Genomic DNA, 24,239 nt, shown 5'->3' on the forward strand with positions numbered 1-24,239 from the left:
ACAGATCTGTCAGATATTAAGATGATAATAGAGAAATATTATGAGCAGCTTTATAATAAATATTATGAACAGCTTTATGTCATTAATTTTGACAACTCTGATGAAATGGACAAAATTTTTTAAACAAACTACCAAAGCTCACTAAAGAAGAATTAGATAACGTGAATAGTTCTATATCTTTTAAAGAAATTGAATTTGTAATTTAAAGTCTTCTCACAAAGAAAACTTCCAGCCCAGAGGTTTTACCAGTTAATTTTACCAAACATTTAAAGAAAAAATAATACTATTTATACTCAAACTGTTCCTGAAAATTGAATAAGAAAGAGCAATTCCCATCTTAATTTATGAAGTCAGTATTACTCTGATAACAAAACCTGACAAAGACATAACAAGAAAATTAACAGACCAACATTTCTAATGAGCATTAATATAAAAATTCTAAACAAAATTTTAGCAAATTGAAGGGGCTAAAATCAAGATAACATATAAAAAGGAAATAAATCATGAATAAGTGGAGTTTATCATAAGAGTATAGGATTAGTTTAACATAAAAATTAATGACATTCAACAGATAAAAGAGATAAATTCAACTTCATCAAAATTAAAAACTTGTTCTTCAAAAGACACTTTAAGAGAATGAAAATAAAAACCACAGACTGGAATAAGATATTTGCAAAGGATCTATATAATAAAGGAGTTTTTCTATAATATACAATGATATTTAGAAACTCAGTTATATGAACATAAACATCCTAATAAAAAATGAACAAAAGACTTGAATAGACACCACCAAATATATGCAAATGACCAATAAAATAAGCACATAAAGTGATGCTCCGTATCATTACTCATTAGGGAAATGCAAACTAAAACCACAATGAGATACTACTATACATTTTTAGAATATGTAAAAACTTAAAACCTGAAAGTATCAAGTGTTTACAAAGATATGGAGGAACTTGAACTCTTATAATCTACTGGTGGGTAAATAGTACAAGTCATTAGAAAAAGAGTTTGGAAGTTTCTTTAAAAGTTAAATGTATACCTATCTTGTTACCCAGCCATTTCATGCCTATGTATTTACCCAAGACAAATGAAACCATATATCAATACAAAAACTTGTACACCGATATTGAAAGCAGCTTAATTTGTAATAGCCAAAATATATACAACAACCTAAATGTTAACCAACAGATGAATAGATGAACAGATTGCAGTGTATCTGTACAATGGAATACTACTCAGCAATGAAAATGAATGAACTATCAATAAGGTACAACCTGGATGAATCTAAAATATGCTGAGTAAAAGATGCCAGACCAAAAAAAGAATATACTGTATGACTTCAGAATCATATATTTTCAGAATATACAGTATTTCAGAATATATCTACATATCCCGAAAATGCAGACTAATCTATGGTGACAGAAACCAAAGCATTGATTGCCTGGAGGAGAGGGCCTGGATTACAAAGAGGCGGCTGGGAGTGGTGGCTCACGGCTGTAATCCCAGCACTTTGGGAGGCTGAGACGGGCAGATCATGAGATCAAGAGACTGAGACCATCCTGGCAAACACGATGAAACCCCGTCTCTACTAAAAAATACAAAAAAATTAGCCAGGTGTGGTGGCGGGTGCCTGTAGTCCCAGCTGCTTGGGAGGTTGAGGCAGGAGAATGGCGTGAACCTGGGAGGCGGAGCTAGCAGTGAGCCGAGATGACACTACTGCACTTCAGCCTGGGCCACAGAGCGAGACTCTGTCTCAAATAAATAAATAAATAAACAAAGAGGCAACCCCCTTAACCACCCACTAACATCTACAGACCATAAGGAAGTTGATAAAGCTGTTGGTATCTCAAGGGCAAAACCTAATAGCTTCTTCAGACGTGGCCAAGCCAGGTAATGAAAAAGAGGCACATTTCAGACAGGAAAGCTAGGAGGAGCTATGGCAAAAATTGAACTTAGAAATTACTGTCAGTAAAAAGAATCACAGTCCAAGCAAGAAATGTTTCCGTCCTTTAGGGTAGGTTTCCTGTGGGATTTCAGAGTTGTGATGGAGTCCATTGGTGCCAGTCAGGTGACTTACAGTGCACCTCCCAGTGAGAGGACAATGCTATCCACACCTGATTGCCATCAGACTTGGTCAATTGATTTGTTCTGCCATTGAAATGTGAGAGAAGTGATATATACCAGTTCCAAGTAGAAGCTCTAAGAGATTCTATGTTTTGGCTTTGTTTTGTTTTGTTTCTTGCCACAATAATAGCATTCTCAAGTAAGAGCTGCTCACTGGGCTATATCCCAAAATGTGGAGCAAGGAAGGAGATAACACCTAATCCAAGAAAAATAAACTTTGGTATTGTAAGCCACTGAGAGTATATACATGTTAAATTTAAGATGTTTCTAAGATAAAGTAAAACAGTCAGGTGGAGAGTTGGATACAAGAATCAGATACTCAGGAACAGATCTGAGCTAGAGATAAAATTTGGGAACTGTCATCAGCTAGATTACATTAGAGGAAGATGACTCTGCAAAGGAGACAGGAATGGCCAGATGTTTGGAAGAAAGCCCTGAATAAAATTTTTAATGTATTCTCACTTTTGCTGTCTTCATTCTTTATTCCTTTTGTTTCACTTCCATTTTTCCAGCCTAGAGACTAATGTGCAAGCATCAAGCCTGCTGGGTCTGCCTCACACGTTAATAGATCTCCTTTTTACATTTGCTGGATTTTGAGCACAGTTTGAACAGTGACTCTTCCTTCCTAATTCACCTCTATATCTCCAGGGCTAGATGACACTGCCTTGTTCAGAGAGCACAGTAAACCCCACCACTCAAGAGAGAGACCGACAAGTCACCTGCACATTCCTTCACCTTGGTTTTTACCTTGAATTCTCTTTCTTCCACGTGCACATTCTACTCTGTGCTCTGGCTATATCAATAATTGTTTTTCTTTATAAGTTTTGAGTAGATACATTGAAGGTTTGCATAGGTATCAAATATTATGAGCTACAATACAGTGAACATCTGTGTATCAATCACACGGTTTAGGAAAAAGAACCTTACCATTATCTTTGAATATTTCTTTTGCTTCTCCCCAATTCCATCTCATTCGCTCCTTCCTCAGAGAAGACCACCAGCCTGCATTTTGTGGTTCTCAACAAATGAGGAATAGAAGGAAACTTCCTAAAACTGATAAAGAGCAGCTACAAAAACCTACAGATAACATCTATTGTGTCCATGTTTCTCATATAATTTTACCAAGCATGTTTGTATTCCTAAACAATGTTAGATTTTGCATGTATTTTATCTTCACATAAATAAAATCATTCCATATGTATCATTCTAATTTGTTCTTTGTGCTCAATATTATGTTCCTGGGATTTGTTTGTAAAGTTTCATGTAGCTGAGGATTATTCATTTCTTCATCTATATTGTATGTTCAGGTATATCACAATTTATGCTGCTTTAGCCTTATTCCATTCATTTTGATAGTAATTAATAATTTCATTATTGTTCAGTTCGAAGGATATTAAAATACCAATTGTGATGTTTATTTGACTCATGAACTATTCAAAAATACATTTTTAAAAATTTTCAAATACCTGAAGCTATTTATCTTTTGTTACAGACATTTCTTTGTTTTCATGGAATATACATTATCACATTGCTGTTCTGTAGAAGTATTATGTTATACTTCTACATATGTAATTTTAAAATGCTTAGTTGCCACATTAAAGACTAAAAATAAACAAGTAAAATCAATTTTAATTATTTAACCCAAACTATCCAAAATATTATTTAAATATGTAATTGTCTTAAAATGTTATCACATGTATTTAGATTTTTTGTACTAAATTTTCAAATTGGTATGTATTCTACATTTATAGCACATCTTAACTTGAACTGGCCACATTTTAACTGCTCAAGAGTTACATGAAACTAGTGGCTACCATATTGAATAATGCAGGTTATAGTATAACCATTGTTTGAAATTAACTAAAACTTACTCTTTGTCCTAGAAGTGGTCAATTCCATATGAGCTGGAAAATAATGATGTATTTATCCACTAATTGTTTACAAGGTTCTAGATGTGAACCTTAAATCTGTCTTATGAACCTTAAGTCTCCTGTATCTTTAATGAACTATTTATTTGCTTGACCCTGGATTGCTACATTACACAACTGTAGCAAAGACATTCACATAGCAGTCTAGAGTTGTGCAGTTTATACTTCCATTGGCATATGTGGTGGTCCTGGGCTGATTTGTCTGTAACTGAGAAATCTGTGGTAGATTCTACCACTAAGGTATGGATTTAAGAATTTCTTTGTACAGTTATATCAAGTTTTGCTTTATATATTTTGAGGCTATTTTAATAGGCACATATAAGTTTAGAACATTCATAGTAAATTAAACTTACCATAATTATCAACTATTCATGTTATCTATTTCTTCTTTAGTGAACTTTGTTGGTTGTTTAAAATATTTTGTCCATTTCATCAGAGTTGTCAAAATTAATGACATAAAGCTGTTCATAATATTTATTATAAAGCTGCTCATAATATTTCTCTATTATCATCTTAATATCTGAGGGATCTGTAGTAGTATGATCACTCTTATTTCTGATATTAGTAATTTCTGACTTCTCTTTTTTATTCCTGATTAGTCTACCTTGAAGTTTATTTTATTGATCTCAAAGAAACAAATTTTTGTTTTACTGATATTGTCTATTGTTTTTCTGTTTTCCATTGATTACAACTCTGATATTTTTTACTTTCTTCTGCCTATCTTGGGTCTTGGTATTAGGAAAGGAGGAAATAGTTTGAGGTTACCCCAAAGAAGTAGACTATGTAGAACTTGCTACTGCATGGTTGTGGTAGAAGAGAGAGAAGGAAATGTCAGAGATGATTCGAACCTTCAGAAATGACCCTTGAAGGTTTTCAGAAGTCAGGAGGAAAGAAAAGATTGTAGGAGATTATATTTAATTTGGTTTTTGATGTATAAAATTTTTGGTGTTGATGGACCATTAGGGTGGAGATGTTGAACACGCAATTATAAATGAAAGTCACAGGTTTTTGCAGGAGGGTCAGAGCTAAAAGGAAAAGAGTGATGATGGAAAACAAAAGGATTAGGAGAATGAATGAGCAATAGAGAAGAATCACATACATAAACATAAGAAGAATCATAATGATCATGCAAGAGGGAAGGGTCCCTGATCAATAAGCATACTTTTGCTGCTACTACTGATTTTTTATCTTAATTTCAGTGCCCCTGTGAAATTCTCTCTTGAATTTCCTCCTGTCCTTACTTCCATCCAGAGGATCACAAGCTAAGCATGAAGATCTACTTACGTGGATTAAGATAATAAAGTGATCTTTATGTTTTCGAATTTCTGATATGTTTTATGCTATATTGCATCCCTGACGTCACACATCTCTCTACTTAATTTGGTTTGTTCCTATCAATATTTGAGATAAGTAAAAGAAAAGAAAATTTCACAGGAACTGCTAACATGTATTGGCTTAATGGCATATCCCAACATATTTTCCTTTTTTAAAGAAACCAAATATTGTCTGGTGCTATTTTAGAATTTAGTCATATACTTTTTGAACCACAACTTGTAACATTTTATTTTATTTTTTGCACACATGAACAGCCAGAAGGCATTTTATTGTATTTGTGACTCTGCATATGTTGTTAGTGTTTATTGCCAAAATAATATCTTACTACTTATTTAGCAAAAATTAAGCCTGGAAAAAATACCATATATGCAGCACTTGTAAATTGCTGTTAATAGTTAAAATGATATGTAGTAGCAGCATATATACTGCTAAAGAAAATAAACAGACTAAGTTTTGAAGTAATATCTTCTGACCCAGGAACTACAACTTAGGAATTGTGTTAGGGGTAAGTATTGACTCATTTGTCGGGTTTATGATTTTCAGGGAATTGATGCTGATTTCACATCAGAAAAGCATCGAGCAGCTGCAAGAAACCCTTAGACAGAAGCTGCTGAGTGATGATAACTGGAAGGAGAAGGTAATGGTAGCGTGGCTTTCATCAGCATGCAACCTATTTGCTTTTTAAAAATTCTGACCATTTGTCAGAAGACTCTTCCAAATAGATTTATTTGCTTCTATGCACACTTTTGATTCCTTCTGGAATTTCCTAGACCAGACATGCTTATGGAATGTGTCTTTTCCAAAATATTAGACAACATAATGAAAAATTAACAATGATAACACATTTTGGAATCTTGTAAGATAGCTCTTGGTTCTCATGCAAAAGCATATCTTTTTGCTTTTAAATATTTTCTTATTTCCTTATCAACTGTCACAATCTACATTTGATCATATTCTTAAAACCAGGGAAATAATTCTTACAACTTCTCTTCTTCTCCTATGAGAAGATGAAAGAATGGAAAATGACTTAGAATTATTTGGTTTTGGACTTTTGACATATATACCCTGACAAAGTAAAATGAATAAGCATTTAGCTTGCTAGTATTTACAGAGAAATGTTTGCTGTTAGAGTAGAAAAAAAGCTGCATTGGTTTTGGTCTTTGGTCTTTTTTGTAGTTTTCAAAGTTTCAACAATGAATAGGTATTACTTTCATAATTTTAAATAATAAAAGTAATATTTTAAAAATTGTTAGTCCGTACCTTCTCAGGTCATCCACAGCTCTAGTCATTGAGTTAAAAGCAGTCATCTTTCTGCCATAAACTTCCAGTACTCCTTGATTGATCCCTGGGCCATATTCTACACACTGACCCAAAGCATTCCCAACTTATTCTCTTCCATGACTGGTATCTATGCCTACCACTGGCCTTCTGCCTTAGTTTTCTTATTATGCCTTAAATTTTCCTCTAGAAATGGAGCTGGTCGCCAAAATTCAGATTGTTTGACTGAAGTCCCGACAACTTGTTTGGGTTTTATCAGATTCTTCTCCTTGGGGATTGAACCCCATAACTTGTAGCCTCAGCAACAAGCAGTGGCCTCCTTCAAACTAACATCTCTACTAGGAATCCCTCACTCTACCATCCAGCATACTGAAACCCTTTAGGTATTCTTGCTGGCTCAGGACAATTTTAAATTTGTCGCTTTCATTTCCAGTCTTCAAACAGTTGGCCATACTCAGCCAACAGTAGCCCTCTAAAAATAAGTACCCCTTCCCTTCTCCATCAGGGTACACAGTCAGGATATAGTAAAAATGATCACTGTAACAATAGTACCACATGGACCAAAACAAAATTGGAGAATATGGACTAATGTTGCTATTTGTGTCTCATTCTTATTTTGTTTTATTTTGTAGCATAAGCCTTTTCTTTTCCTTCTTCTCTGAGGCCCAGCTTCTTTAATTCTTTCTTATTTTAATTAGCCTCAGGGTATTCAACTAACAGGTCTGCACTTATTCACTTTCCCTATTCTTACCAATCTATGTGTAAAAATTGAAAAAGAAGATTATCAGCCCTATTTTGTATAATCCAAAATATTCAAATTAGAACAATGAAAGATTGTTTATCCATCCAACTGATAGAATAGTTTAACACTGTGGTTAAGATCTAGTGAGATCGTCTCTCATACCTACTCTTTAAGGGACTAGAAATTAAAGCAACCTTTTTGGAAAGCAGTTTGTCAATATGTACCGAGATATTGTAAACTTCCCATGTTTTGACTCAGAAATTTTACTAATGGAATTAATGTGGATAGAGATTCAGAGTCATTCCGCTTCTCAAACTCCTGAGCTCCTTCTCTTAATATGATGGAGCAAACTTTCCTGCTTTTGCTTCTGTAGAAATTTCCCATCTCCATATTCATACCCCACTAGGGGTTTTCGAATACATTTTGCTGGAGAAAAAGTCTCTGTTTATGATCCCCTCTAGTACTTCTGTTCACTGTACCCTGTCTTGAGGTGCTAACAGAGTAGAACAAGTTAGTGTTAGCATCTGACATATAAAAGCATTTATGTTCTTGCTTTATGCTATTAAGTTAATTTGGTGGTAAAAATAATTCTATATAATATTCTATAAGTTCTTGCTAGGACCATGATATCTTTCTAATGAATTAATTATATTGCAGAGGTATTTTGGCATGTATAATTTTCTATAGTATAAATGGACATTTCATTTGGTTGAAAGGACATGACTTCTTGTTAATAAATGTTATAATTTAGCTAGCAGTAAATCAAGATCCAGACCAGGAAAGCAAAGGACTAATAATTATGCCTTGGCTATGTTAGCTATTGAGACTATGAATAAAAAGTTATCTAAAAGTCTTCTCATGAGAAAGGAGAATTATTACTATGACATTGTCATCTCTTTCTTGGGTCACTGTGCCTTTGCCAAAGAATGAAATGTTCTTTTTACAAATATATAATACACATATTAAAATAAACTTCATAGATTAAATGGTTTTAACATGCAAAAAAGTAGATAGCAATTTGTGTCTGTGCTTAATTATTTTAGAGTATGTAAAAAGCACATAATAAGATCAATAGTTGCTATGTGACAAGGATGGCACATTTTTAAATAACTACATATTTACTAATTGTCATGGATTTTTATTTAAGTATTACTACTTGAAGAAAGCAAATTAATGTGCATGCTGAACCTTTAAAATTGGTTTTAAATGTACAATGTTGTTACTATTTAGTTAAAATTTTGTAATTAAAAAATCCTATAGCCACACTGCTTATATAATCAACTTACATTATTTAATCACTATCACTTTTTAGTGCAATAAGCAAATTCTAAGCAAATATTTTCTTAGATTATCATCAAGACATCACACTTAAGAACATTTTAGAATTGCACTAATGACCTCATTTAAAATACTACATAGAGCTTTTGAGAAACCAGTAGTTAAACAAACAAAAACCTTATTTCTTGACAGAAGCAACTAGATTGAGAGTGAAAATGCAGGTGAGAAAAGTTTACTTCAAGAAATAGTCAATTTTCAATTTTGAAGGAAGGCAAAAAAAAAAATCTCAAATTAGTTTTCAAAATTGAAGAACCAAATGACCTAATAATTCCTAATGTATTTTAGTATGCTATTATTGAAATTAAAAGGGATAATTTCTGACATACAAAATGTGACACAGATGTTATTTATAAAATATCAATTTTAATTTATGTGTAATAAACATAGATCAGAGGAATATTGAGGACATGCTTTAATTTTAATATTTTTTAAAATGCAGTTTTAGAAATTGAATTAATAAAATCTGAAAATTTTGGGTCAGGAGTGGCCAGCAGAAATCATCTCATAAACCACTAATCTAGAAACAAAATTTGTCTCTATTAATAATGTAATTTTCATTATTATGACATTATTATTTCCATTTTGCACATTACAAAAAAGACTTAGAGAAGTTGAGTAATTTACTAAAGCTATAAAGGCAGGAAATGAGCTGAGAATCAATTTCCATGTATCTAAATACAAAGTTCCATATTTCTGCATTTGGCCAAGATGGAGTGACAGGGACCAAATTTACCCTCCTACCTAAAACAAATAAAACAGTGAGGAAAAGATAGAAAACAATGGTTTCAAGACATTGGACATCTGGCAATGAAAGACAGTGATTCCTGGAAACAGAAGACAAACAAGGTGAGCCCTGTGATTGCTATAACTTAGTGTCCTGAAAGACATTTCAGGTCATGGTGCAGGGAGTTGGAATCCAGTTTGAGCCTGTCAGATTCTTTGAGTTGAGGAAACCTTGCAGAGTCCTGGGAGATCATGGTGGCTAAAGTTCACGGATAGTGTTCACAGGAGAGAGAGCTGCACATAGGAAGAACACTGGAGATCTACAAAGAGTCCCCCCTTGCATATGTTTATGATCAAAGTGTACATGTGGGAAAAGCACACAAAGCCAGGGACAGACCGAGTCAGAGAGAGTATTGAATACTCACACATTGCCAGTGATTTGCATTTCCATCAGCCAGACTGGAAAACCTGTAATTTATAAGGCCCTGGGTAGAGTGCTCAAAAGGGTCTTGCATCACAAGTTGAGAAAAATTAGGCCTAGATGAAATGCTGATTTGATTCTGCCTAATACATTTTAAAAGGCAGACCTAAAATAATCAAGCTGATTTCAAGAAACTTAACTGCATCCTAGGACAGAGCTCAAGAATATTCATAGGAATACAAAAATATCTAGCACCAAACAAAGTAAGTTAACAATGTCTGGCATATAGTGAACAATTGCCATCCATGGAAACATACAAGAAAATAGGGCTCAAAATGAAAAGAAATATCAGTAAATAAAAACTGACCCAGAATGAAAAGAAATATCAGTAAATAAAAACTAACACAGAAGTGAGAATTAGCAGAAAAAACATTAAAACAAATATGATAACTGTATTCCATATACCCAAAAGCTAAAGAAAAAATTGACCATGTTAAGTAAATGGAAGATAAAAAAGACCAGTTACTGAATTTTGAGAGACGAAAACTAGATTATCTGAAATTAAAAGTACACTGGATTGGACTGATGGCAAAATAGACATTCCAGAAGAAAACTTTAGTGAACTTGAAGATGCAGCAATAGAAAATCTTTTTAAATAAAACAAGATAGACTCCAAAACAAAAACAAACAAACAACTCAAAAAGAATATCAGTGAGCCATGAGACAGATTCAAGAGGCCCAATATATCTGTAATTGAAATTCCTGAAGGACAAGAGACAGAAGAGGGAACCAAAAAAAAAAAGGAAGAAATAATGACTGAAAGTTTTACAGATTTAATGAAAACTAAACACCCATAGTTTTAAGAAGCTCAATAAGCCTCAGGCACAAGAAACCAAGTGCACCAAGGGAAATTATAATCCAGTTGTCCAAAACAGTAATAAAAAGAAACATTTTAAAGCAACTGGATTTTTTAAAGACATTATATAGAGAGGAAAGAAGACAGCAGATTTTTTTTTAAATCAGAAACAATGCAAGCAAAAAAAGTAGGATTGAAAGTACTAAAAGAAGGTTAGGGGGGCAGTGAGGAAAGCTGTCAACCTAGAATTCATACCAAGTGAAAAAATCTTTCCTTCAAAAGGCACTGAAAAAATGTATTACCAATAGACCCACACTATAAAAAATGTTAAAAGAAGTCCTTTAGTCAGAAGGAAAGCTATACCAGATGGAAATATGGATCTACACAGGGGAACATAGAAAACCAGAAATGGTAACACTGTGGGTAAAGATATGGGTCTTTTTTCATTATTTAAATTTTTAAAAATATAATTGATGAGATTTATAACATAGAAGCAAAATATATGACAATAATAACACAATGGCTGAGAGGATAGAAGTGGAAATATATTATTACTGTGAGATTCTTATCCAATATATGTAGTGATAATATCATTAGAAAGTAGACTGTATTGAGTTAAAGACATATTCTCCAAACCCTAAAATTATAGATAATAATCCAATAAAGGAGACAAAATTGAATTTTAAATACCAGTCCTAAAGAAGACAGCAAAATAAGGGAAAGAGAAAAAATATGAGATGGGCCAAATGGAAAACATAGCAAGATAGTAGATTTAAAGCTAATTATATCAATAATCACATTAAATGGAAATGATCTAAACCAGAGATCAGCAAACTTTTTCTATAAAGGACCAGTTAGTTAATATTTTTGGTTTTGTATGACATACAGTCTCTGTCACAAACATTCAACCCTGCCATTGTAACATATAAAAGAAACCATAGACAATATGCAAATGAATGGGCATGGCTGAATTTAGTCTGTAGGCCATAGTTGGCTAAGCTCTGGTCTAAATATTCTATTAAAAAGGCAGAGATGTTTATCTTGGATAAAAAATGCAACACCTTACTATATGTTGCCTATAAGAAATGTACTTTAGGATGTGAGGAAGATCTGACTGTGACATCTGTCACACCCTGTTGATTGCCAGGGTTCATCTGGCTGATCTGGCTGGCTAAGCAGGTATCCCCATCCTCCCTTACTGCTTTACATGTGACCTTCTTGAAGCTGCACGTGTTCTGGTGGAAGAGGATGACCTTCCTTGATAGAGGAGGACCATTCTTCTGTAAAGGGTATATGAGTAGCTGTGCTCCTCCCCTGCTAGAACTTCTAAATAAGCTCTCAAGAAATGCACTTTACTATAAAGACACCATAGATTAAAAGTAAAAAATGGAAACACAAATCAAAAGAAAGCTGGAGGCCAGGCGCGGTGGCTCACGCCTGTAATCCCAGCACTTTCGGAGGCTGAGGCGGGTGGATCACGAGGTCAGGAGATCGAGACCATCCTTGCTAACACGGTGAAACCCCATCTCTACCAAAAATACAAAAAAAAAAAAAATTAGCTGGGTGTGGTGGCGGGTGCCAGTAGTCCCAGCTACTCAGGAGGCTGAGGCAGGAGAATGGCGTGAACCCAGGAGGTAAAGTGAGCAGAGATGGCACCACTGCACTCCAGCCTGGGTGACAGAGCAAGACTCCGTCTCAAAAAAAAAAAGAATGCTAGAGTAGCTATATTACTATCAGGCAAAGTAGATTTCAGAGCAAAGAAATCAGAATACTTAATATTTTGCTAGGATTAAAGAAAGATATTTAATAATGACAAAGGGGTCAGTTCACCAGGAGGACATAATAACCCTAAATGTTCATTCACCTAATAACAGAGCTTACAAATACATGAAGCAAAAACTGATAGAACTGTAAGGAGAAATAAATTCACTAATTAGAGCCTAAGATATCAATTCCTTTTCTCAATAATTGATAGAAAAATAGCCAAAGAGTAAGGATTTATACAATGGAAAATGGTATAAATTTATTAACAGATACATTGAACAATATTGTTAACAAACTTGACCTAAATGATATGTATGGAATTCTCAATTTGACAGCAGAATACACATTTTTCTCAAGTGCACATGATCTTCTACCAAAATCTACATATTTTGGCTTATAAATAAGTCTCAATAAGTTTAAAAGGATTCACGACAAGTATTTTCTCTGACCATAATGAAATAAAATTAGAAATCATTAGCAGATCTGGACAATCCTCAAATATTTTGAAACTAAATAAATACCAAGTCCATTCCCTGAGCCCACTATGCTGTACAGATGTAGGGGTGGAGGGGACAGGTTACATGAAAAGAAAACTAAACACACTGAGCTATAGAGTTCACCAGCAGCACCTAAGTATACATATCCTTTCCACCTTGTAGTTGCTCTATGATCTTGGTGAAGTTACTCACTTCTCTGAACCTATTTCTTAATCTAGACAATGGGAGTAATACTTCTATTATTATATGTTATTCTCAGAGTTGTTGTAAGAATTAAAAGAGTTAATATATAGAAAGTGTCCTATACCATACCACCCTAGCTTGTATTCATTTACTCAGTGAACATTCTCTCCTTGCATCCTAAGTTCACACAGTTCTTGACAGGATTTGACCTGCAGCCTACATATTCTGATTCCTTAGCATTCATTTTTCAACTGCAAATTCTGTTTTGAATAATCATCTGCTTTTATTATTTATTCAGTAGCTATTTCAGAAATAATCTGAAGTATTGTAATAATTTGCAATCAGTATTTTTTTTGTAAAATAGTATAATAATTTATTTTAGGAGATATATCTTTAAAAATTATATATGCATATCAAACATAAGCAAATTATTTGATTCCTACTTTGGCAACTAAAATTCCTATTGGTTTTAAAGGTATCATTGAGTAATAAATGGTCAAACATGGTGTTTGGCTCCATGTTCAATAAGAAAATGATAATAACAAAGTCAACCACAAATATCTCACTTGGAAAATAGTAAAAAGGCAGTATTTTGCATATTGGTATTAGATACAGATTTTATAAAATACTAATTATGCATTTTAACAACAAATACAAAAGAAATTTAAAAACAATGCTCTGAATGCTCTGGAGTCATCTGGAGGCCTTCACCAAGGAGATGGAGTTTGAGCTAGAAGAGAATATAGATAAATAAAAAACAAAAATAATTAAAACCTAGGATGTGTACAAAGGTAATAATTGATTTTACTTTGTGTGAATCTTAAGTTAATGTTACTCCTGCTTTTTTAGAAATCATAATTTTCTCCTTATCAAAATTACTACTAGTTATTGTACAAAGTGGTTCATGCTTTATATGTACGCCATCAACAAATTTATTCATTTTGCTCAAACATCACTCCTGTCATCTAAAATATTTTAAATTATCAGCTCCTATCAACATTTAAAAATAAAAACATGGCAAGTTGGCATGAATGCACCTACTCAAAGGCAAATAATACACCCCTTAAGCAAATCATCGTGTTTATGGGCTCATCATTTTGTTCAAACTAATCAGATCATGAAGGAACCAGTAATCTCATTTCTCTGTGCTAACTCGTCAACACATTCAGATGGCTCTTAGCATCCCATTGCAGCTTTCCTAAATGTTTGAAATCCCATGTGAAGCTCATCACTTTGCTTCTCCTTCTCAGACTGTGCAAATTAAAAATCAAGCTAGCAATAGTCAATCATTCTTCTCCCTTTTGTCTACAGTGCTTGTTCTTTCCCACTGTCTGTATATTTATTCCTTCCTTGTTTTGTCTCTTTACATACAGTAGTTCAAGGAATAGTTTAGGGGCAAGAAGATCTTGCTTTCTAACTCAGGTAAAACAAAACATTCAACTCATTCAAGCCATCAGCCATCACCTTTTCTTCCCTGAATACTTCGTTTCAACTTCATCAAAGGAACCCTGCTGATTTTCTAATTGACCTCATCTCCATAATAATTTTTGAAAACTTTTTTAAAGGTTCTTCTAAAGTCCTTCTGTCATCTAATTTTTGTCTTGTTCCACCAAGTTTGCATATATTCTCACTGTCTTAATTTGAGCAATCAATCCATATTTGGAAAGATGTTGTTTTGTCCTAAAATAGCTATTGAACTCTACTAATTAACCACACAAGATTTTTAAAAATACTTGATATCTTAGCACCTCAATACACATTTTTCTTGAGCTTCTCAAAATAGCTTGTTGCTTTTTTATTAATAGTCTCAGAGCATCTTATGAATGATTAATGCTTATATTATTCACTTATTATTGATTACTATTAATGAGAACTATGTGACTATTATTTATTAATAATTAATAATTGAATGTTATTGATTATTGACTTTTATATTAATATTATGCCTTCCAATTTTTCCAAATGTTTTACATTTGGTTTCTCTTTTCATATATTCTTGACATATCTATGCCAGTGTGGTCAAAGCACAGTGGTCAAATGAGAAAAGTAGTGGCAGCCAGACTGGAGGAATCCAGGACTGCCACCATATACAGTGTTTAAGTTGCAGCCTGCACCAGGCCAAGGCAGCAAAGGGAGCTGGAATCTAGCCTGTACTCTGCTCATCAAGTCCTATGCCTGGCATGAGACTGTTTTCATCTAAGGAAGGGGTGATTTGTCAGTTTACACAAAGGTGTCATATGGGCTAGTAGTGGCCCTGTAAAAGCTCATATAGAGGAGTTTTGATATATTAATGCCTTGAGAAACCACGAAGAAGGAATTTTAAAAATCTAATTTATACTTTGGTTTTTTTTTTTTTTTTTTTTGAGACGGAGTCTCGCTCTGTCGCCCAGCCCAGGCTGGAGTGCAGTGGCGCAATCTCGGCTCACTGCAAGCTCCGCCTCCCGGGTTCACGCCATTCTCCTGCCTCAGCCTCCCGAGTAGCTGGGACTACAGGCGCCCACAACCGCGCCCGGCTAATTTTTTGTATTTTTAGTAGAGACGGGGTTTCACCGTGGTCTCGATCTCCTGACCTTGTGATCCGCCCGCCTCGGCCTCCCAAAGTGCTGGGATTACAGGCGTGAGCCACCGCGCCCGGCCTAATTTATACTTTGTAAAGAATACTGTGCTGTGTGTCGTAGCATGGGTTGGAGCAAAGCAGGAGTGAAAGTGAGGCCGGTCAGGAAGTGATGGTGGCCAGAACTAGGTGATCGGGAAGTGCTGATGAAAGTTGAGGCATAGAGAAATGGATGCAAAACATCTTTTGAAGGTAAAATGAACAGGATTTTGTGTTGGATTGGGTGGGGAGGGTAAAGGAGAGAGGTGTGAAAGATGATGTTCCAGTTACTGACTTGAGTAACTAGATGAATGGTAGAGCTGTGTCCTGAAATAAGGGGGAGAAACAGGCTATGGGAGGAGTGTAGTTACAAGATTTCTGGGTCATACAATTCGTTGGAGGCACCTGTGAATTATCTAAATGGCTACCAGGAGGCAAAGTGGATTTACGTACCTGAAATTCAAAAGAATGTCTTCTTTTTTTCTGAGTGCCCCTGAGACTTCCTTTGTCTTCAGCAGTCTGAGAGCAGCCCATCCGAGTAATTCTGTAATTCTGTAATGTTGCTAAAAGATCATCAGTAGCCTATTATCCCAAACAATTCAGAAGTTTATTTTGAAAGGGCTAAAATCCAATACTGTATAAACATAATTACTTTCCCTTAAGGCAGATGCTCAATCTTATACCCAGTACAATAAAACCAATTGACCCCACACTGGGGCTAGTCTTCCATCTAGTATTTTATTTAATGTAAAGGACTTCCTTTAACTTTCTTAGCAAAATTTGTGTCCTTGTACCCTGATTTCATTGTTCCCTTGAGAAATTTAGGTTGATCTCTTTCCTTGTCTTGGTGGCCTAAATCACACAGTCACAATCAGTTGTGAGTTTTTCTCCCGATTTACCTGGTTTTACCCTTTCTTAGAGTTTATAATCCTGGCACAGTGTAAGCCCAGAGCCAGCCTGTCACTGGGATTGCCTTCTCCAGTCTCTCTAGATGAACTCCCAGGAGTAAATTACTCTAGTACTCATGGATTTGTTCTCTTTCCTGTTTCAGTAGGCAGAGCCAAAACCAATGGTTAAAAACCACATGGAGAGAGATGTTGGCTCAACTACAGGAAAAACTGCCTAATGCTTAGTGCTGTCTGAAAATGGAAATGCCTTCTGGGGAAGGAGTGAGTTATAGTTTCTGGAGGTGTGAGGCACCCAGCAGTCAGTCATTTAGTATGGAGTCAGTAGTAGAGACTGAAGGGTCAGAGTGTGGAAGTACTCTCCACTGACTATTAAATTCCTACTCATGTTAGAGCTTTACACAGAAGCTTTGCCTCCTTTAATCCTCATCACAACCCCTAAGGGAACTAGTTATAACCCTACCAGGAAGGGTTACAGTCACAAACTCAAAATCACTCAGTTAGCAAGTAGCAGAGCCAGGATTAAGAGCCAGGATTTAAACTCAACTTCATCTGCATCCGGATTTCTTGCTTATTCTTTCCACAATTCATGGAAACATGAGAGATTGAATTAGGGGATTTCTAAGGTCCCTTCTAGCATTATGATGCTATCTGAGTCAAAGTATGGATACAGATGCTCTTCACCTTTCAGTGGAGTTACATCCCGATAAACCCATCATAAATTGAAGGTATTGTAAGTCAAAAATGGGTACTCTGTAGACATGATGGAATGTGAAAACACAATATCTAAAAAATACTGGCAACACAGTACATACACTGTACACTATCAGTTGTTTGCCCTCATGAGCACATGGCTGACTGGGAGCTGCAGCCCACTGACACTGCCTAACATCCCAAGAGAGTATCATACTGTGTATCAACGGCCCAGGAAAAGATCAGAATTCAAAATTTGAAGTATAGTCTCTACTGAAAATGCATATTGCTTTCTCACCATTATAAAGTCAAAAAATCAGAAGTCAAACCATTGTAAGTTGGAGACCATCTGTACGGGCATTACTGACTCTTTTCCTTTAATCATCCTTCCCACTTTAGTCACATTAAAATGACAATCCGTGACTCTAAAACTTTCTATGACCTCCATCAAGAAAGGGCCACTTGAAAAATCAACATTTGTACTTTGTATTCCCTCTGAGTTTTAAGCAGAACTTAGTCTAAAGCCCTCAAAATCTGCTTAAAAACAAAAACTTTAATTTTCTGAGTTGCTGGCAAGGACTGAGTTCACAGTATAAATGAGCAGGTAACTAAGCTTTTAGTATTTCTGAAAACTGTCATATGGTTCTAACTCCTCTACTAATTTTTCAGGTCTTAGAAGGTGGTGGAATATTTGGCACAAGGTCAGTTTTTCTGGCCCAAGTTTTAAGTCACATAATTTTTTAGAATTTTAAAAATAGTTTAATTAAAAATTTAATGTCAGAACATTTTAAAACTTAGAGTTTGAAAATAAGCTTAATGTACTTATTTTAAGGTAAAATGGTTTTACTTGTGTTTTAAATGCCATTTCTAGATTGAAGCAGAACTTGCCAAGGAAAGGGCCCAACACTTGGTTGAATTTGAAGAGCAAGCTCTTCTCTTTAAGGAAGAAACAAAACTGCAACTTGATATTGAAAAAGAAAAACACCAAGATGTAATCCAAAAGTATAAGAAAGAACAAGAGGAACTACAAATGAAGGTCTGTAATTATGACGTTCATCATTATTTAACAGATTTGAAACTGCAGATGTTGTATATTTCGCCTTAGAACACTACAGTATTTATGATTCCAGTAGCTTTCACTCATGGTCACTGTGTCTTGGTTTTAGCCAGGCAGGTAAGATGGTTTGGCTAATTCTCCAGAATGGATAACTGAGATAAGTTATACAAGCATGTAATCTAGCTATGTATGGATTTTTTCTACTGGAATAAACTTATTTTTTAAACATCATAAACTATATGACTAAAAATTAGTATGGCTAGATATTTCAACACCTCAAATATCCAACATCAAAAGATAATGAGGTATTTTACATAATTAAAAATTTCCCAACAACTAAAGCATATACCCTTTCATTGCAGATATTTTTCATTCTCAACATTTCTGAATGAAGAGAAATATTTTAAAAATGTAATCACATCTCCCTAAATTTCTTAAACAGTATGTTCTAAATACTAAAGGTTTTGTTAAAGTTTTCCTGTTTTTATAGGACTTGAGTGTAGAGTGTGTATGTGCATATGTGTATTAATCAAGACCTAGTGTGGAAATAACATTTTGAACACATGCATAAAGAGTCTGTGTTAATTAAGCATCAGACAAGACCTAATGGCTTCTACATTTGTGTACAGGAGGTATGGTACATCCATTTCAGTAGTCCATTGTGAACAACAGGCAGCACCAGCTACATGTGTACAACCAGTGCAATAGCACATGGTCCCACACTCAGAAAGGTCTCATGCTTTGGATGTAATGCTCTGCAGGTACTACCTTGAAATTCTTAATAAGCTAACTGGGCATAGTGGCTCATGCCTATAATCCTAGCACTTTGAGAGGCCCAGGCAAGAGGATCACTTGAGGCCAGGCATTCAAGACCAGCCTGGACAACATAGCAAGACTCTGTCTCTATTAAAAAAAAAAAAAAAAAAAAAAAGATTTAATTAGCCTAGTGTGATGGTTCATACCTGTAGTATGTTCATACCAGTTAATACCCAGGCTACTTGGGAGGCTGATACATGAGGTTCACTTGAACCCAGGAGTTCAAGGCCTCTGTGAGCTATGATCACACTACTGTACTTTAGATTGGGCAACAGAGTGAGACCCCCTTTTCTAAAAGAAAAAAAATTTGTCGTGATTTTTATCTTTGAACTTGAGTTTTGTAAGTGAAATCCTACTGGGGCAATGGAGCATGTGCCACAAGCTTACAGCCTTGGCTCCCCCAAGGTTCTGCCTCCCCTAGAGGGTTCTCACCTCTTGCTTCCTGGCTTCTGATGCCCCAGGCTCCACTGAGTCTCCCCTTTTCTTCCTCCTCTCACTCTGTGACTGCTGTTGCAGCCCTGGGTGGTTCAGGATCCCATCAGCAGGAGAACGCAGACAGGCAAGCTGGAACTTGCCAGATGTTACAGTTTCTCAAAAGAAGTCATAAATCCACATTTTGTAAGTGAAACCTCCTGATCTTTAAATGTTGACTGCCTTTTAAAAAATAAAAACATATTTGTGGTTATGTGAACCTCTTCTCCCAAGGATAACTTGCTTTATTTCAATGTCAGCTCTCCTCTGGGTGATGGAAACCACTGTACAGACCTGACAGTGACCTTCTTCCCTCCTGGATTAATTGAAGATAATAGAATATTAATTTATAAAATTATGAACTATGGTGAAGAGACTTCTCACACAAGTTATTCTTTCTGTAAATTTAACATTTGAAACAAATTTTGGATACACAACTCTTTTTATGTAATAGTTCACAAAGTCCTTGGAACCTTGGTCTGTGAATGTTTTCCAGATTCTTAGTGGGCTAGTTTCTTGTTGTGCTAATATTTATAACATGACAATAATTGAGCGTAAGTAATAAGGATATGTTCCATTAGAAGCAGCTCTTGTTTTGTTGTTTTGTTTTTTAAGGAGAAAGAAAATAAGTGTCTTTTCCTTTCTAAAGACTTTCATGCTATGAAGAAAAGCTTCTCCAAGTTATTCTCTCATTCATTTATCTAGAGGTACCACCTTGAGAAGCAGTACATTTTCAGAATATTCAGGTCACCTGTGGCTATGAAAGTTTCCATTAAATTAATTAAAATTAAATACAATTTAAATTCAGTTATTTGGTCACATTAGTCTTATTTCAGGTGCTCAATAGTCAATACTCTTTTTTGAGAGCTATGGTTAGAGTACTTAGAAATTAGATACAAATATTGCTTTTTTTTCTTTTTTTGAGAGTCAGTTGTTAAACATTTACCAGCACTGTCAGTAGCCACATGTGCCTAGTGACTACCATATTGGATAACATAGAATATTTCTACCACCACAGAAAGCTCTGTTGGGCAGTACTATTCTGGAAGGCATAGTATCTGGAGTTCCTCCCGCCATTATTTACAAAAAAGAAAAAAAATTATGTCAAAGAAAAATTTATTGGTATACTTAGGGTAAAGTATAACTTTAGCGCTCTCCTCCTTGCATTCCCCAAAAATCAGGCATTTTGAGATCCCAAAGCCAACCTAGTTAGGTCCAGACAGGCCCTTGATCTATTTGTCAAGACTTTAACTGAGGCTGGGCACAGTGGCTCACACCTGTAATCCCAGCACTATGGGAGGCTGAGGCAGGAGGATTGCTTGAGCCCAGGAGTTTAAGACCAGCCTTGGCAACATAGAGAGACACCATCTCTACAAAAAATAAAAAATTACCAGGCCTGGTGGCATGAGTCTGTGATACAGCTACTGGAGAGGCTGAATTGGGAGGATTGTTTGAGCCCAGGAGGTCAAGGCTGCTGAGAGCCATGATTATACCTCTGCACCACTGCGCTCCAGCCTTAGCAACAGAGCAAGACCCTGTCTCAAAAAAAAGAGTTGTCCTATCCTTTGTAGCTTAATATAGTCACAGAAATTTATATATTTCCAAAAATTCCCAAGTGATTAATGTGATACTGTTTTAAGTAGAAAAATAAATGTTTTAGTCTTTTAAAAAGAAAATCTTGAAGGCCTGCATGTCATGGGTTTGTTTTCATCTGATCAAGTGAGTACACTGATTAATGAGAATAAACCTCTTAAAAACCGTAAGAATTCTGTGGTTACCTAGAAACTATCGCCTACAAACTAATATGAGATTTATCTTACAGATATCTGACTTAATCACAGGCGCTACAAGAGATCTAAGACAGGAAGTCACCGCTCTTAGAGAAAAACTTCATGAATCCCATATTCGGTACACTGAAGAATCTGAGTCAAAGGAAAAAGAAATTGAAAATCTTAAAAATTTGGTTGCAGAATTTGAATCTCGCTTGAAGAAGGAAATTGACAGTAATGATTCAGTTTCCGAAGACTTGAGGAAGGAAATGAAACAGAAGTCAGATGAACTGAAAAGAGTAATGCTGGCTCAAACACAACTGATAGAGCAATTTAACAAGTCCCAGGAAGAGGTAGGAAGCAGATAGTGGTACCTTTGCAATTAATCAAAGAGCACATGTTCTTTCAACAAACAAACAAAAACGTGAAAGGCAGCTTAGTTTCCTGGAAAGAGCCCTGGAATGTTAGTCTGACCTAAGTCACATCTTGGTGCTCTGTCCTTAACTTTAGGCAGTCACTTAGCCTCTCCAGACCTGGCTTTCCCTTAAACTACATAATCTCTAAAAGTTTTCTCGGCACCCAGTTCTTTCTTGCAAATAACTATTTTAAGCCTCTAAGACTAGGAATTTTTATATGTTTATGTCTTATTTGTCTTAATGTTAAATCTTTGGCAAATAAACTTTTAGAGCACTTTCTGCATACTTAAAAAAAAATTAGACTGTCTTTTAAATACAATTTTACCATAGGTTTTTACCTTCCTATCAATGTAAACTTATAAGGTAATAGGCATGCATCAGTTTTCTTTCTTATGTATGCATGATTATTTCAGTGATGTTTTTCATTTAAACTACAGTAGACTTATTTTGATTTGAAAACATTTTTCAAAGTATTATGTCTGAACTATTGAAGAGTTTAGAAGTAGTGAAACAATTCATCTGTTCTCTAATCACCAATATCATATCACATTACAATATTTGATCCCATTGATGACAGTATAGCAAATAAAGGCAAATGGAGGAAGATTCTGAATGTTGGTGAGAAGTAATATTTTTGTTGGTTTGATTGACATCAATGAAGTCATAAAAGGAAAGCGCTAATAGCAGTATTGATTATTAACAATTAAATATGCCATGGTCTTACTATATTTAAATTATCAGTCAAAATAGAAAGTTTACATCATCATTGTAATTATGTAATCATGAAGTCAACCTATTACAACGAAGTTATAAATTTAAAATAAAATATGGAATAGACAGAATACTAGATCAAGAATAATGCCTAAAACAACTCTATAAGTAGAAATTATTTACAAGTTACAAATGAGGAAGAGACTGAAGAAGGCTGAATAATTTCCATAAGGTCAGACAGCTTGGTGGAGCTAAGATTCAAATTCGAATCTCTATGATATGATGTTTCCTCTTTTGGGAAACCTAGTTCTTATTACTCTGTTTCTGTATTTGACAGTGACTACAGACTCAGTTAACATCTCCAGGGACTCAATTTTCTTTTAGTATTATAATTAAGACAAAAAGATGATGAAGTGTCTCTTGTTACATAGCAGCACAGTCCCCCCAGTGAAGGAAGCCGCACCCCCAGTTCAGGCAGGAGTAAGGTGGAAGAGCACACATGGACTTAGCTCCACTGAAGAAACCCTGAGAAAGAGAGACGTGATGCTGATTTGCCTCAAATGCGACAGCAGTAGTGAATCTCTAGAGGAGGGAAGCAGGGTAAAAGACAGAAAGGTCAAGGCCAACTAGACTAGCAGGTTTCCTAACTATTCATTCACTAAAGAAATGGCAATATAGAAAATGAGGAGTAAATTATAAACTAGGAGAGGTAGAAAAAGACGGAAGGGTCAAATTCAGTAAATGTATATTAGCATCTATGTTACTCTGTTCTTGCCTTACTCTAAAGGAATATGTGAGACTGGATAATTTATAAAGAAAAGAGGTTTAGTTGGCTCATGGTTCTGCAGGCTGAACAGGAAGCATAGTGCCTGCCTCTGTTTCTGGTTAGGACCTTAGGAAGCTTGCAATCATGGCAGAAGGTGAAAGAGAAACCCAGTGCATCACGTGGTGACAGAGAGGTGGGGGGAGGTGCCACATTCTTTTGTGAACTAACCCAGCAAGAACTCATTCATCAGCAAGGGGATGGTGCTAAGCAATTCATGAGGGATCTGCTGCCGTGATTCAAACACCTCCCACCTAGGCCCCACCTCCAACATTGAGGATTACATTTCAACATGAGATTTGGAGTTGACAAACTTCCATACCCCATAACAGCATCTATCTGGGTGCCAGGCACATGTTAGGTAGGTACTGATGATATAATTATGAATAAGACTGACAACTGCCACTTCCTGCTCTCAAAAAAAATTTAAAGAAAACTTTGCATGCGTAATTAAATTAATATCCAAAGGAAAGAATGATCTAAACAGAATTTATCATAAAAACAGCATAGACTGAAAGCTAGAACATTTGCCTGAAGAGCCGGTATAAATTATCTATTGCTATGTGACAAATTATCCCCAAGTTTGGCAGCTTCAAACAACAAACATTTATTATCTCATAGCTTCTGTGGGTCAGGAATCTGAGCATGGCTTAGCTGCGTGTCTCTGGTTTAGAGGCTCAAGTTCTCTCATGAGATTGGTGTCAGGGTGTCCTCTGGGCTGCAGTCTCATCTAGAGGCTCAACTAGGATGGGACTGGCTTTCAGGCTTACTTATATGGTTGTTGGCAGGA

At 35.3% G+C, this 24,239-nt stretch overlaps 1 protein-coding gene across 4 annotated transcripts in view; it reads left to right on the forward strand.

Annotated features, from left to right (window-relative positions):
* LEKR1 (leucine, glutamate and lysine rich 1) overlaps nucleotides 1-24,239 on the forward strand; it is a 227,156-nt gene that overhangs the window by 185,939 nt on the left and 16,978 nt on the right. For 3 of the 4 annotated variants that reach the window (XM_074031305.1, XM_074031307.1, XM_074031306.1), the window contains exons 6-8: nucleotides 5,937-6,030; nucleotides 18,258-18,422; nucleotides 21,553-21,852. In XM_074031305.1, the coding sequence (XP_073887406.1) occupies nucleotides 5,937-6,030; nucleotides 18,258-18,422; nucleotides 21,553-21,852 (559 nt within the window). Of the gene's footprint in view, nucleotides 1-5,936; nucleotides 6,031-18,257; nucleotides 18,423-21,552; nucleotides 22,597-24,239 lie in introns of those variants that run through there. The other variant, XM_074031308.1, reaches the window with a different exon arrangement.

Source organism: Macaca fascicularis, chromosome 2 (genome assembly GCF_037993035.2).
Source record: "Macaca fascicularis isolate 582-1 chromosome 2, T2T-MFA8v1.1".
NCBI lineage: Eukaryota > Metazoa > Chordata > Mammalia > Primates > Cercopithecidae > Macaca > Macaca fascicularis.